At 47.6% G+C, this 16,105-nt stretch overlaps 1 protein-coding gene across 4 annotated transcripts in view; it reads right to left on the bottom strand.

Moving 5' to 3' along the window:
* Positions 1-373: 373 nt before the first annotated feature.
* ZMAT4 (zinc finger matrin-type 4) overlaps positions 374-16,105 on the bottom strand; it is a 99,607-nt gene continuing 83,875 nt past the window's right edge. For all 4 annotated transcript variants that reach the window (XM_013194451.3, XM_066983375.1, XM_013194452.3 and 1 more), the window contains one exon: positions 374-13,070. In XM_013194451.3, the coding sequence (XP_013049905.2) occupies positions 13,055-13,070 (16 nt within the window). In that variant the 3' untranslated portion in view covers positions 374-13,054. The remainder of the gene's footprint in view (positions 13,071-16,105) is intronic.

Raw genomic sequence — 16,105 nt, 5'->3', positions numbered from 1 at the left:
AGCGCTGCCTGCCGCCTCCCATCGCATGCTCCCTGCGGAGCAGGGCAGTGATAGAGCCAAGTGATACAGAGTGCCTACTTCAAGCCTAGGAAATGACGGCTCTGCCACAAGAAAGCAAAGGCAGCTTTGGCCGTTCTTCCCGCAGGAGGCAGGTCCCTGCCTCACAGATTATGCCAGAGGCTTGCAGGCGGGCGAGGGGACGGCTGGTGGCTGCCCCGTGTCTCTGTGAAGAAAACGGGCACCCTGCTACTCCAGAGCATGTTGAAGGTGGACAGCATTTAGCTGGCAGAAAATAGGTGCAACTGAAACCCATCCTCAAAATAAATAAATAAATAAATAAAATAGAAAAAATAATTTAAAAATCCAACAATAACAGATTTCAAATTATTTATTTTTAACATTCCTTTTGAAATACTTCTCTATGATTGTGCTTACTTCAGAAATGGTACATACACAAATATCCTGTTCTCAGAACAGAAATTACCAGGTTGGACATTGTCACGTACAAAACACACGACACGCTGAATGTCAATGGAGAGTATTGTACAAAAACACCCTACATGCAAATCACAATGTGTGTAATTCTCATCTGCCAAGTGACAGTTCCAATTTTTTTGTCCATTGCAAAACAATAAATTTATTTCAAGTGCTGGGAAATTAGGTGATGGTTCTAACACTATTTAAAGATCCCAGACTTGAAATAATACATGACGTTTATAATAGCTAATTTTGCAGGTGCTTACTACCTTTTTCCTCCTGTCTAGTTTGCTGCCGTAATTACGTTAAACTGAAGCCGAAATTTTCTCCAGTCTCTGTCTAGCTTCAAGCTCGTTGTTTCCATTTCAGACCCAAAGAAGAATCTGTGCACCCTAAAGCTGGTCCATGTTCTAACTATATTGGATACTCTAATAAAAAAGCAGTACATTTTGCTATAAACCTTAATTTGCTTATATCCTTAGATCACCACCACTACAATTAATCCTAAATTACATAGAGCTGATTATGAAGGTGAAAGTCAACAAGAACTCTAACACAGTCACTATTGCTATTATTGTAGCCAGAAAGCATATGCAAATAGAAACCCGCATCTCAAGGGTGGCTCCGTGCCTGCCCCGCCAGCACCGACCCGCGCTGCTGCGCCGCCAGGGCTGGGGCGACGCCGGCTCCCCCCTGGCCCTGGGAGGCTGGCGGGCTGATGGCCGTGCTGCGCTGAGCAGCGGCTCCCTGGCGGCTTGCTCTGCATCCATCGCCGAGGCATTTTTAGCTGGCTACCGGTTGAGCTTGTGTGAGCGCATGGACGGATCTGACCTGGAGCTAGCAAAGCAGCTGGGTCTTTGGAAGCATCCCTGCCGCAGAAGCGCACGCAGGGTTTTTAATTAGCGGGAGGGAGCAGGCTTTCTGCACAGCAGCCTGTTCCCCAGCCGAGCACGGTGCCACAGGCATGGGGGATCGCCAGCTGGTGCCTCTCCTGGCACCAGCTGAGCCCGGGCAGGTGAGGAATGGGGCCTGGCCTGGGGAGGGCTCTGCCGGCCCAGGGGGGCGCAGGCGGCTCCGTGCTGCTGCTGGAGACGAGACGTGCGTGGATGCCTGGACACCACCAGAGCTCACTCCTACAAACCATCTGAGGAGTCCTGGCCAGGAAAGGCAGGGAAAAGGCTGAAGCCAGGCAATTTGGAGAAGGAAATCAACTGGCCTTTGGTCAAAAGAGCACAAAGTCTGATTTTTGCCATCTTATTTTCAGAGCTTGTAGGCACTTACTGTTAAGTGGCCACCAATGTGATGTTGAGGACAACATTCAAAATAAAGATGAGTTTTACTAAAGTGCTGGTTCCTACTGGAAAAGCAGGGCTTGACTGCTTTTCTTGTTCAAATGATTTAATAGCTTGGCTTACAGAGCTTTCCAGGTCACATCAGTGCACGCTGGGCTGTATCAGACACTTTGCTGATTTACACTGCCCTGCTCATCAACTGTGCTTCACTGCCCACTGAGTAAAATCACTAGAAAAGAGCACGTCATCTAGCTTTTTAGTTCTGTTTTGTAAGGTTTTAGCCCAGTGGCAGTTTTGTCTCCTCTACAAGCCGCTTTGCTTTAGTTTTTGCCAGCTGAGAAAGCATACTTGTCCTCCATTTTCCTTTGCCTTTTCCTGCTTGGCTCCATGGAGTAACATACCACAAATCACCATCTAATTCAATCAATGCTAAAGCAAAACCTTACGGTCATCCAGTTACCGCTTGGTCTTGTTCCAGACGATGGATCCCAAAGTCAGTGCACCGCCAACACAAGTGCAGTCCTTAGGGCTTGATGCAGGACCGCACAGTGAGCACCATCAGACCGTACCCCACTTGAGCTACTGCAGCCTAACGCAGCTCATCTCTTCGAGGTGGCCTCCCCCTGCAGGAGCCCATGGTCTCAGGCTGCAGTTGTTTGGCTGTGCCCAGCTCCCCTCAGGATCCGGACACAATTTTGCATAATATTGGTGTTTCCATCTGCCAGATTCAAGGCAAAAAATAACCTGAGGATTTGGGGCAGAGGGTGGGTGGAAGGTGGGAATTGTTGTCATCAGCATTGTCATTTTACTGAGATGCATTTTAACGCATCACTGCATTAATGAACTAAAGGTGTGTTTGGAAGTGACTCATATCAGGGTGGGGGGAAGCGGTTGTGACAGGACTCGTGGTGATTTAGAGAAGTGTGCTCTAAGCTGGGCTCCGGCCAGACCTTCCAACGGTGCACGCTGCTTACGCCTGCGGAAGCAGTTGAAGGCATAGACCTGTGCAGTCTGTGCCTCAAACTGCTTTCAGGGGCAGGGTCAAGGAAGAAAGTACAGTGCCACCTTACAAATGAAGAGCCCCCGCCTGGCAGCCTGAATAAAAATGGCCAGCAGCACGAGCACCTCTTCGTGTTCTGCAAGGCCACACACAAAGGAACCATCCTTGCAGAGGGTCCATCCGAGGGTCCCTCATCCCCAGCAAGGCACCATCACATTCCTGGCACTAGCCAGGTTGCTTGTTCGTTATTTAACACCATGCACCTGCAGCGTTCCATATTTCCCAATGAAGATAATCATTTCCTCATTAAGAGAAGCTACTGAATCAATAGTACAGAGCTGTGGCTGAATTTAGGTCATTTGCCTGTTAAGACCAGCACTAGTCTCATTAAAAATACGTGGGAGTGGGACATCACAGAAGATTCTATTTTGAACCACCTTTTTACTAGCTCTTCCTTTCTGGATGGAAATGCTTGTTCTGATCTATTTCTGAATACCGGTTGTCTCCAGGCCTTTGAAAACCCCCTTCCAGCCCCAGGGTGCTGATCTCACCTCACAGAGCAGCACTTTTCCGCCACAGCCCACCTGCCAAGCACCTCAAGGCCGCTGAGGGATGGGGATTTTGCTTCAGCAAAGGGAACAGCACCTGCCCCAGCACCTGCCGGACGCGGTGGGGTCTGTCGTGCTCTGCCCTATCGCCCTGGCCCTGGCTGGTGGGGATCCAGCGCTCATCGAGGCATAGAGTGGAAATCTGCGCAGAGAGCAAAGCCCCTGTGAGATCCAGACCCACGAACACCCGCGAGGAAGGACACTGCGCCCAGCTCTGCCTCAAGGACAGGAGCCTGCCAGCAGTGCTAATTAAAAAGGATGCTTCCTTAGCGTGGTGGGACAGACTGTGGCTCTGACGCCTGTCTTGGATGCCACTGAGGGTTCGGGGCCACCACATCCAATAGAAAATAAAGTAAGGTTATCCTGGATATTTGTTGCCTTTGGCTGACAAGGTGCAAAACAGCTTTTTTTGTATTTTCATCATACCATTATTGCTATTATTGCAGGCTATAGCAATGCAGTAAAAGGCAAGCTGCCAAACTGCCACATATTTTGATTCAAGCAATCACTTAAAACATGAACTTGTAAGAGGCTTTATGCTTCGGAGAGCAAGAAAAATCACAGAATATGGTCCTAACTAAATGCCTAAAGGACTGTTTAAAATATTGTTAGACTGTCTGATGAAATAAAGGCTTTCTACAAGAATTCAGTGTGTACTCACAAAGAGTCAGTGTTGTCAAATACTAAATTTGAACTCATTCAGTTATTTACATTTACTATGATAACAACTATGATTATATAAATGGATTGAAGCTCTGGAGTGAAACATCCATCCCACGCCTTTGCTTGGTCTTATTACTCCAGCCACTTTCTCTACAGCAAATGCTCACAGGGGTTTTTTTTCCTACCTCATATTGCTCCTTTTGTCCTGTACAGCCTGCAGTGGGTGGCTGCAGAAACTGCAGGCTGATTTCAGATCAGCAGCCAGGTTCCTTTTCTTGCAGAGCTGGTGTGATTGAAAACACCTAATTCTGCACTGCCTCCCTGCTCACAGATCACTGAGAGGTTTCTCTTTCAAAATATTGTCACTCAATATTTATGCAGCGTTCACATGAATAGTGCCTATTCCACTATTCAGTCATGCGCCTGCTGCTGTCATTTTGCAGAGCAAATGGGGATGCTCCTGAGGCTGGCAGAGGCTTTCCCTGCCTTCTTCTGGCTGCTCCTTCCAGGGCCAGGCATGGCAGGGCAGGGACCCATTTCCAGCTGCAGGAGCGCAGCGCTGAGCTCCAGCACCCGCTTGCTGGGCGCTCCTCAGCAAGGGCAGCTTTGTTGGCAGAGGAGAAAGGACGAAAAATACAGCTTTGTTCTCCCTCCAGATGCCCTTTGCTGACTGTGTGCTTTGATCTCAGATTAGGAGAGCATGTTTAAAATTTAGTGATGCTAAAACTGGACCGGGCTTAAAGCTGCTACTCTCCCCCCAGCAGTAACCAGCAGGAGCCCCTGGCATCCAGCCCACACTGGCCAAAATGGTTTGCTTTTCCTCCACCCCACTTCTCTGCCAGGGAGTTACAACAGCAATTAGAGGAGTCAGGCTGGGAGGGGGATGTGTTTTTGCCTCCAGATTTTTTTCTTCTGTTTCCAATTTCTTTAGTTTCTCTTTTCATCTCTCTCCTTTCACTCTTGGCTTTTTGCCTTCAGGCCATTTTCTTGCTGAGCCACAAGGGAAGGAAGGTGAAGAGCAAAACCAGCACACACAAAATCACCTCCCAGATCTGAAAGCCGCAGAGAGCCTGTGTCTGTGCTGTGCCAGAGAGAGGTCTGTGCATCTGACACAGCAGGGGAGAGAAAGGGGATAGGAAAAGCAGAAAGAAAACAAGATAAACACTCTCCTAGTGCCAGGATCTGGAGAGAAGCCTTGGGGATGATTTGGGATTAAATGCTGACAGCAGGGGATGCGAACTGCAAGCAGATGGAGTTCGGCCCCTAAGTCACCTAGCCACACTTCAGAACGTTCACCTGCTCCTCAGTCTGAGAACCTGGGACAAAAGCATTGCTTATCCTGCGGTGTCGTGAAGTTGGAAAAGAGTCAGCATGAGGAACTGGCACTCAGGGCTTGTTCTTCGCCATTCCTCGAGCCCCCACTCATCTTGCTCCTCCCGGCACCTCTGCTAGGGAGCAGCGGCGCACGGCTCCAGCTCTGTTCTGCTCCAGCATCTGCAGCAGGTGAGGATGAGCAGTGGCTCTGAGACCGCATCCAGGCAGCTGGCATCTGCTCGAAGCCTACACCTATAGTAGCTGTGAAATGCAGAAACCCAGAGAATGAGCAGTGCCATTGTTCGTTGCTGGCATTTAAATATTCTGCTGTGGTCATCTGCAATAAACAGGCTCCTAGACTGGGTCAAGCTTTTGCCATTTCACAAGTCAAAAATGTCCAGAAAAAAGTGATTTTTAGGTTAGCTTGGACCTGTCACAACAGACACAAAATCCTATTAAATTATGCTTGTTGAGAGAGAAAGAGAGAGAGAGAGAGAGAGAGAGAGAGAAAGAGATCCCATGTGAGCTATTAAGAAAAAAAAAATAAAAGCAGATATAAATAAAGATAGAGGCAGAGAATAGCAGATCCTAAAAAGTGTGCAATTTCATCTTTTGTACAATAGACACAGCTTCTTTCTTTCCTCAGACTGGAAGGCTAAGCATGACAACCATCTCATCAACAGCAGCATATAACAACATCTCCTTGCTATTAATATGCAAATCGAAATGCACACACTGATTAAAAACATATTAGACAAAGGCTATTGTCAAAGATCTATGAGAACACCATGAGGCTTGATTAGCAAGCAGTGGGCCACGAAGGGGATGCTGCTTAAACTGTTCTCTTTCAAGCCCTGGCATGGCAAATCCAGCTCGTGCCATTGAGGCAAGCAAGCTGTTACCATCACCACCGCCGCACCACTTCAGCGTGGCTCCCACCCCGTCTGCCCTGGGGGAGCAGCCCGGCTCTCGCAGCCCCCCAGGAGCCAGCCGGAGCCAGGACTAGGTGGGGGTCAGCTCCAGGACCTGCGGGCTGTGGGTGTGGGAGGGGAGCCAGGAGAGGCTGGCCGGGGCGATGAAGGACTCTGGCGCATTTGGTGGCCCTCTGGCACGGAGAGACATCCAAGGCAACCGTTTAGCCTCAGCTGCTCATGTTCGGCCCCGTGCCTTTAGCAAAACCACAGCCTGCAACCCCTCTGTTAAAGGATGTGAAATGAGGTCCTGGCAAGGGTACGAGCCAGCTGCACTCAGAGATGATTTTGAGTAGTACTGGCAGGATTATGACATGCACAAAGGTGCTGGGAAAATGAGGAAATGATATAGAGAAGGAATTTTATAGTTTGCTTTAGCTCTCCTGTGACTTAGGGTACAAGTAATAAGTAAGAAAGAGATATAAAAGTGTAATACATTGCTCAGTCCTGAAGAGTTCTGCAGCTGCCTCCTGGCCCAGCACTTGAAAGCCAGAACATACATAGCAAAGATAAACATCACTAGGTCAATAGGAATAGCTCCATCATCCCTATTCTGACACAGAAAATAGAAATTAGACTACAAAATTTATTCTCGAGTCTTGAAATCAAGCTCAGTGCAGTAATATAAGTGGGGAACACATTGGAAAGTCAATGGCTACTTGCTCTTTCTTTCTTAATGTTATGAATATCGAACAACCAAATTGGGTCCTCCCCGTCTCACACTACAACAGCGGCGGAGGTTCCCAATCACTTCTTGCTGATGGGAGAGGACTTCCAGCTGGCCAGACACTGCAGAAACTCAGAGAAATCCAGAGAAGTGTGGCAAGCTGCTAGCATAGCCAGGAGGAGGAATGCATACTTTTGCATACATAATTTGAAGATTATGGAAGGTGGATTTAAAGGTCAGGACTTGCTAATTAAGTTGATGCAAGAGGAACTTAACAAAGAAAGTACCGCTTACGTACCAGGAGTATTCTTCTCCCATGATTAATTTCTTTGTATTAAGTGGAGTGTCTCAGGGCAGAGTCACTTTACACACTGTTGCCATAGAGCTTTATTGCCTTAGCACAGGAAGCCAGTTAAAAAACATGTATTATTTGTGCTGTAATATGTCTGCGCATAAAACACTACAGAAAGGTAGCGTCTTGCCTTCTGAAACACAACCTGCAGTCTTGCATCAGAGCCTGAAGAAGCGTATTAGTACGTGCTACAAAACTTGAATGGAACACATCTACAAGACTACAGTTCTGGAGTTTAAAAATCACACTTCCAGCTGCCACCCAGTGCCTGCAGTGCTCCAGTTAGCACGGGCTCCTTAGAAATGTGTGTGTGGCAAGACACAACCAGACTGACAACTATTGAGCTGTACTTTCCTTACAGATTGTCTTGCACAGAATTTTAAGCTGGGAAACTTTGATCAGAATAAAATTAACTTCTGTAACGTATAGATGTGCTGCGTGAAAAATGCAGCCTGTGTTGTTTTAACAATAAATTATAAGCAAGTGTCTTCACCCTTCAATTTAAACTAACCTTCAGGGATGCAAGGGTTCACTGTAGCCATTTTCAAAGCCCTCAAACATATCTGCACACAGCATTTAAGCCTGGGATGGTATACTAGTCTCAACATCAGAGAGAAGCGTGCAATCTGGAGGCATTTCTGTAGGGATCACTGACTTCCCACTAGGAGATTTGTCTTTTTATGCCTTGCTTTGAAGGCCTAATGAACTTAGGAAAAGCAAGAGATTAAAAGGATTTAGGGACCAAAGCCTGATTGACTGGACCAGGACAACGCTGGCAACAGAAGCAAATATTGTGCTGCCCTGGTTACCCTGGTCTGAAGCAGGGCAGCAGAGGGGGTGACAGTGTCTCGTGCTCACCTCGCATGCCTCCTGCTCGCTGGGACGTGGTGGCGTGGGACTTGGCATTGCAGTCTTCAGTGCCTCTCCTCCTGCGCTCCCACCTACCTTCACACCACCTTTGCAGCATCTCAGGACAAACCATCTACCACAAAGCTGCCAGCGTGGCATAAAATGTTGCTTTTATAAATTAGATACAGGTCTTACACCTTTGGTCATTCTCTAAGACCAGGCAAGCCACCAACTCCAGGCCGGGCAGGACAGCAGGGGAAAAGGATTTGTGTGCTGGCTGTAGGGTCTCAGTTCAACCCAGCTCACTGCAGAAGAAGCAGAGCTGTCTATACACATGCCTAGGGAAAGAAATTGTGTTTGTGCTGTAATTAATTTGCTGCAATTAGCTTGTAGTGATTACCTGAGCACACAAGTTAGAGGATTCTTTTTTCTCCTGGCAAAATTGCCTCTGCAGCAGCCTAAGCGCAACCTGGAGGAAGGAGCACATGTTGCAGGAAGAATCTGGGGGGAAGGAAGCTCAAACGAGTCAGGCTGCACATGCCTGAATGATGTGCCCTATTTCTGTACATCAGTCTCTCTGTAAAGAGGCAGCTTAGCTTCAGAAACACCATCTTATATTATTACCCAGAACACAATAAATGAAACAGCCCCATAGCTATGAAACCTAAGGAGATGCTTACTCATCTGTGAACAACCCATTCTCCTCCACACATGAAAGGCATTGATGCAAGTGCACAAATTAATCATATAGAGCTTCTCTAGTACTTTTTACTGTCCCCAGAGAGTAAACAATTAGATTCTGCAGTGCATCTGGCCCTCCCCTTTGTATGACCAAAGGCAGAAATGCACGGGTCATCCCCAGGGGCTGGCTCCACAGAGAGCAGAGCTCCAGGCAGTCCCCAGGATGAGCAAAGTCCCTCGTGCTGCTCGTTCTTGTGCTGTGCTTGGATCCCCTGGTGAGGAAGAGGATGTGAGACGCTGCTGGCAGGAGGAGCACGGTGTGCTGCAGCGTGCGGACCAGTGGCACGGCGCAGGGGACATCTCGGATGTGCAGGCACCTCCCTGCACGCCACGAGCTTTCTAATGGGAGAAAGCTGTAGGTGTGGGAGCCTCTCAACACAACTGCAATGCAGCACGCACAAAAACAATGCGAGTATTACATACACGGGCATATGCAAATACAGGCACACAAATAACCCGGCTTGTAGTATGTTTTAAACACACAACATGAAATCAGCAGGAGTCAGTGAAGAGGTGAGAGCACTGAAGGGACAAGTTTTTGTGATGAACCCCGCGGGTCCTCACTCTCCCCCTCAGTAACACAATCATTTTCCTCCACTAGACATTCTCCTGACTACTATATCCAAAGAAGTGAAGGGAAAAAATCACATCAGACAGACTGTAAACTGGAAGAATTTGTAACTTACTTCAGTTGTCCCTTTTGTAAGCAGAAGATATTCTTCAAGCACGTAACAGCATCCTGTGCACTTATTTGCAGAAAACCTCAGCACCTCCTCGGCACTCCCCTGACTCCTAAGGGCTGAGGAGCCAAGAGCTGAGCCTGTGCCCACTGTTCTCACGGGTGACGTGATCGGAGCCACCACCTGCTGCTGCTCTCCACGTGCTGAGCAGGGAGAAAGCTTAACAAGCAGTAAACGCTAATTTCAAATAAGACTGGTGCTTCTCTACGTCTTTCACAAAGCCACTCAGGCTAAACTAAACTAAGCACAAACAAAACATAACAGGAAAGATTTTCAAAGCAGGTAAAGACATTTAGGCAAAATTTAAAATTCTGCATGAATTTTGTGTTAATCAGCTATGAAGATAACCAATGGATCACTCCATTCTTTCAAGTCAGTTAGCCCAGCTGTCATACACACATAGCACGTCCTCTGATTTAATGCCAAATGAAAATAAAGCACTGAACATTAAGTATATTTGCAAATGGATTTCATACGGAAAAATAAACAAACAAAAAAAACACAATGCAAAGTCAAAAAAGTCTCTTTCCTTCTTAGACTAGTCGGGGTCTCTTTAGTCTTCATTGCTGACAGGCAAAATAACATGGGCTTCTGTGGCACAACATCTACTATTGATTTCCTTCCTGATTTAGGAGAATTATTTTTCTTCTCTCCCAGAGATTTGCAAAGAGTCTTTTCAAAATAAATCTGTTGAGTTTGGGCTTTTAATCACCTTTTCAAGGTATAAGAATCATTTTCACCAGCAAAAAATAGGTTTGTTTTCATTAAAAGGTTACCCTGGTAGCGAGGTAGTGAGGGATTTCAGAGTCCCAGATGAGACAGTAATTAAAAAGCCAGTTGCACAGCATAATCATAAGAAAGGAAAGCAGAGCAGCTTTCCCTGGCTCTGCTTCCTGCAGCGGCTGCCACAGGGCTGCAGCAGAAACGCCCTGCAGCCGGCTGCAGCAGGGCAGATCAGCAGCCCACAGCAGAGGAACTTCTTCCCAGGCTGGGGAGAGGCACGAAGAACAGAACCTCGTCAGCAGCAGTGAGACTATTTCTTGTTCCTGCGGCACCACAAGGTCCCCTCCATCAGAAGTCTGCTCTTGCTTCATCCCACAGGCTCAATTACACCTGGAGTTGTTTGTAGCTACACAGCCCTACAGGTACCAGCGCTGGTTTCAGGACAATTACTTCTTAAGCATGTGCTGCCTTGTGGCTTACTGACTTTAAATATTGCATTTGCCACAAATATGGTTGAGCATAAGTTTACAAGGAAGTCGCCTTGATTTTACTTGCACATCAGCCACTCAGATCTGCTCTGCTGTACAATCCCTTTGGGTGTTGCTTCACTCAGAGACCAAAATTAAGGCGACAAGCAGTGCCTACAGCATCCTCTGCTACCGAGCTCGCTAACTTACAGGCGACCATATTACAAACATACAACAATAGTAATAATACCGTAAACAGGCCAATGACATTTGCATCATAACTGCAGGTTTCCAAGTGACGTGCCCAACTGTCTCTCATCTGAAACAAACAGCACTGCTCAACACCAAAATGCAGAGCGATACACTTTTTCTTCGCTTTGGTTTATTAATGTGCAGAGAAGCGGATGGAGGACACAGATTAATCACCTATGGATGATTTGTTCACTTGGCAGAAAATTCACAAACCTGCAGGCCACTGTGGTGAGCTGCGGATTAAATTAGAAGTTTCCTGATGCAGAACCAGCAGCGGAGGGTCACTGCTCTTCCATAAGATGCTGGAGTTCTGTTAAATGAACTGATGGATCCATAGACATCACTGCTCACTTCCAGACACAAGACAGCCTCTAGTTGAGTGTGCACAAAAAGGAAATGTCAGAGCCTGTTATTTCGGAGACGCAGAAGCAGGGAAATGGCCAGTCTCAGAAGAATTGTGCTACTACACATATAAACCAACCAGACTGCTCTTTAAAGAGGTGGTGCTTAATCTCTATCGGCATTCACAAGATAGGTTTGCTGCATGCAAAGTGCACTAACCAAGTAGGTGTAACACAGGCCACAGCAAGGCTTGTTTTGCATTCCTTGTAGGACCTACTTGAAATTTGATCTTGTTTCTTACAGTTCTTTGCATTGCAGTGGGCTAGGTAAGAAATCCAGTCTCCTCCTGCTGACTGCAGTAGAAAACCTAAAATCATTGCGAGCTCCCTTATTTCCAGTGGATACAGTTACTTACATATCAGCTCACCCCAAAGCCAGGGAGGAACTCACACTCTCCTCACCAGCGAGCACCAAAGTGCTACAGACCGGGACCTAGCTGGGATCTGCACGGCGTTCCTCTGGGACATTCAAGGCTGTTGATTTTTTTCCCTTCGAGTCTTCTGAGGCTTTTTCCTCCCTGTTAGCAAGGAGCCAGTCCCTGCCGCGGGGCGCTGGCTGCGCAGCACTCGGACCAGGGTCCCGCGCACGGCGGAGCAGAGCCTGGCCTGGAGGGCTTTCCTGAGCAGCCGGCGCCGGGAGGCGATCCTGAAGGGTCTGCAAGGCGTGCGGCTCCTAAGGCTGATTCCCGCCCTAGCGCAAAGCTCGCCGCACTGCTGCGCTCGCCCTGGCGCAGCCCCAGCTCCCGTGCGGCGAGGGCAGCTCCGGGGACAGGCGCAGGTCGGCCTCCGTGTCCTGAACGCGGCCTCCACGCCGGCCTCGTGCCCCGCGGCCTCCCCGCGGGTGCGGCGGGCGAAGCGCGTGCAGCAGGGGCTGTGCCACGTGCGCCAGGCTTTAGCTGTGCATTCAAAGTCGATAAAGCGGACGGCTTCCGTCTAGCCTTTAGGAATCCTACCAGCAGGAAAAGGATCCTACTCTTTCATTTTAGTTTTCTCTGTTCAGTGAACCATTTGTTTCTCTGAAGACAAAGAGGAAAGGAAAACATTCATCCGTTACACAATCCCTGCGATTCATTTTTGGCTGTTTATGTGTTGACACAAACCATGCTGGAGAAGGTGAAGAAAGCATGTTTATTTCTGGTTGAAGACTGATTACATCACTACCATGGATAATGCAATAGAATCATTTTATACTCTCAGAAGAAATCTGTGAATAAATATGAAAAAGTAAAATATTTTCTTTCCACTGTCTCTGACGATGAGTGATGATTAGGTGTTGTATTTACAGGATAGTTATCATACTCTAGACTCTGTGCTGAATAAATATTATCTTGAAAGGGTAAAAAAATCCATTGAAATATTTTAACTCACCACAAAATTAAAAAAAAATCCATGTATTTGTCCAAAGCGAAGGTTAGTTACATGTTAATTACCGAATCCCCACAGGATCATTGTCCAAGAAAAGTATCCTCTCCTCGCTACGCAGTTCCTCCCCGCAGAAGAAGTCTCAGTGCTTTTCCTTGTTTTGACTGATGAACTACTACTGGTTCTTCAGGCTGCAAGACAAACGGAGCAGAAGTCACCCTCACCCTTGGTATTTCTGGCTTGGGGCTAAGTCTCCATGCCCCTCACCTGAGCTCCACAGGAGCCTCTCGCTGCCCCTCCCCAGCAGACCGGACCCTGCCCCATGCCACCACCTCGGCTCTTTTAATGTGGGAGATGAGGAAATCTCAGTTCTAAAAAAAATATAAGCACACTTTTTCTGCCTAAAACATTTGAAATTTTAAGCACAGAGCATAAGCATGGACTTTATGAAAGAAAAGTGCTGTAACAACTTGAAAAAAGGGCGCTTTCTTTGAATCCTCAATTTAAGAGACCAACAGAGCCTGCGAGGCTTGCCTTGTTTAAGAGCTGGCGCGTTCTCGGCCAACGAGGAGTTCCTCATTCAGCAGCCATGGGTGAGGCCAGATTTACACTTTGAGAAATCAGGCTGCTAATGCTTTACATGAAAATAATTAATCTGTACAGCTGACAGCATGAAGTTGCACCAGCCATTCTGTGGCTTTCAAATTACGATCAAAACAGCAGATATCAGAGAGATCTTTATTTTCACTTACTTTAAAGGAAAAGGAGACAATTTAATCCTGTAATGAGAGAAAGTATTACACACTTGCTCTTTATAGGCGGTGTAATTATTCAGCTGCTCTCCAGAATCACTGAAATAATGACAAATTAAAATGCCTTTCAATTCCATCCACCTTTTATAACTATTCATCTTCTGGAGTTATTATCACTCCAAAGGATTCTTTATATTTTAGGCAGCAGCCACTATACATTACAGAAAGCACATGGAAAATGGTACTGCTACCCATAAAAGTTGCAGTCATCAAGGTAAGAAAAAAATCATTCTACTTTGTTGTGAAGCACATGATACAACTCACGTATTTAACATAATTTTCTGAAATTCCTGAAATTTATTGGAAATGTTATCCCAGCCTGGTGAGACAGGACATCACCGAGCTGCTTCTACGTGCACGCTTGCCACATCAGACACCACAGCGAGGAACTTGTCAGCCACAACAGGCTGTAAATATTTGTTTACACTTTCTTAAATAGATTGGAAAAAATATGGAAATGCAATCACAGTGAAGAGTGACATTTGTCCAGGCATGATATTTACAATGTTTTGATTAGCTCCGATTTCTGAATAGCCAAGCAGTTTATGTTAATAAATACCCTATTCCAATTAGACATCTGTGTTCTGAATCAGGAAAAAAAAATACTCGCAGGCACTAAGCCTGCTGTCATTTGCTCCTCAGCAGGCCATTAATCATCTGGGCTTTACAATCCAACGACTGTGGGAAGGGCTGTGAGGAAAGATCCTCAGAGCACACCTCGAAGTACACATGGCCATTCTCAACCCTCCAGCATTCGTTCTGAGCAAACACTGCACTCCTTCAGTGCGTTTAGACTCCTACTGAATCAATCCTACCCCGACGGCAGCTGCAGGATCAGGTCCCGTCGCTGCACAAATCTTAAAATTAATCAGAAAGCAGGAGTTTGAAGGGGAAACCTAGGTGTGTATTAGCATCTCTGAACGTGTGAACGAGCGGTTACAGAACACCGGAATACATTTGCAAATTCTAGATGTGGCAGAGAGGTCTGCCTGATCAGAGAGACAAAATGAAGGCGGGAGGATCAAACCCCTCTGCAGATGCCGGACTCACCAGCCCGGCGCAGCCAGGCTCCGAATCGCCGGGGCCCCGCTCAGCTCCCCGCCGCCAGCCAGCGAGCAGGGGGCAGCACGCGGCTCCCGCTGCCCACGCCTCACCGGGGCGCGAGGCCGCGGGACCAGCACGGGCACCAGCGCAGGGCCGGGCTCTGCCCCGCACCCACGGGACCCCCGCGCCCCCCTCGCCTGAGGGAACGCTTCCAGCCTGGCCCCGAGGAGCACAGCGCGTCCCCCCCCAGTGTGCACACAGGTGAAAGGAGGGAAGTGCTCTTCACAGGGCCGCGAGCTGACATTCTGCGCTAGCATTTCTTTGACCCCAGAACTTGGAATATCGCCTCTCTCCTTTCACAACCACCAGAACTCTAATTCTCCCTTAGTTGTTGAAAAGGACTTTTAGCAGATCTTTGCAGCTTACATAAACCACAAAAGAGCGAAGAGTTTTGTGTCTTTCCTATTGTAAGCAGCAAGGAGCAAGGCCAGCATGTGATTTTCTGCCGGCGTTTGGGAGATAACGTGACCTCATTCGCACGGCTCCTCGCAAGCCGCATTTTTCGGTTGCCATCGGTCCCCATAGAAACCGAGCCGCTGGTGCTGACCGCGGTCCAGCTGAGACAGGCACTCGCAGCCCAGCACCTCACGCTGCGCTCGTCCTTCTGCTGTTTTCTGCTCGTTTTGGGGGGGAAGGAAGGGAGAAGGGGGATTAAAAAAAAATCGCACATCTATTTCTGGAAAGCAAGTCAAACAATGACTCAATCATCGCTGCACAGTTCATAAATCCCTAATTAAAGGTTTAGCTCTCCTTCCCACTGCAGATGTTCCAGAGTCCAGCCACATTTCAAACCCCGCTTCTGTGCAGCATGTGCTCGCATTCCCCGGCGCACATCAGCACCCAGCCCGCAGCTCCGCCGCTGCACGCCAGTAACCTGCAGCTCCTGCTCGGCTGCTCCGTGTGAGCGCACAACCCCCGTCAGAGCGATGATGAACACTGCCTGACCCCTGACGTAAGCAGACAGGATGCCAGATTTATGATGGCTTAAAAGAAATATTCTTCTGTATCTGGCTCTGGCTCCAAATTCCTCACTTTATTATATGATATTAATAAAAAGGATGCGTTTTTGCTTCATTTTCACATATACAACTCAAAGTATCTGCGCCCTGGAGAAAAGAGGGGAGCTAGTAGACATTACCTTCCTTTGCAAATTGATTGGCCAGTGGGATAAGGACTAGCTCAATACTAGCTACCTCCTTCTACTTCTTTTATTCAGCACCAAAATACCAGCCAAGACACTTTCAGCTATTTTTCTCCCCCACATTTCCTCCATGTTTTGGTTATGCAAATAAATTCAGCAGGAAGCATTC

This window comes from Anser cygnoides, chromosome 26, assembly GCF_040182565.1.
Source record: "Anser cygnoides isolate HZ-2024a breed goose chromosome 26, Taihu_goose_T2T_genome, whole genome shotgun sequence".
NCBI classification, from domain to species: domain Eukaryota; kingdom Metazoa; phylum Chordata; class Aves; order Anseriformes; family Anatidae; genus Anser; species Anser cygnoides.
This window is presented reverse-complemented; position numbering and strand designations above follow the sequence as displayed.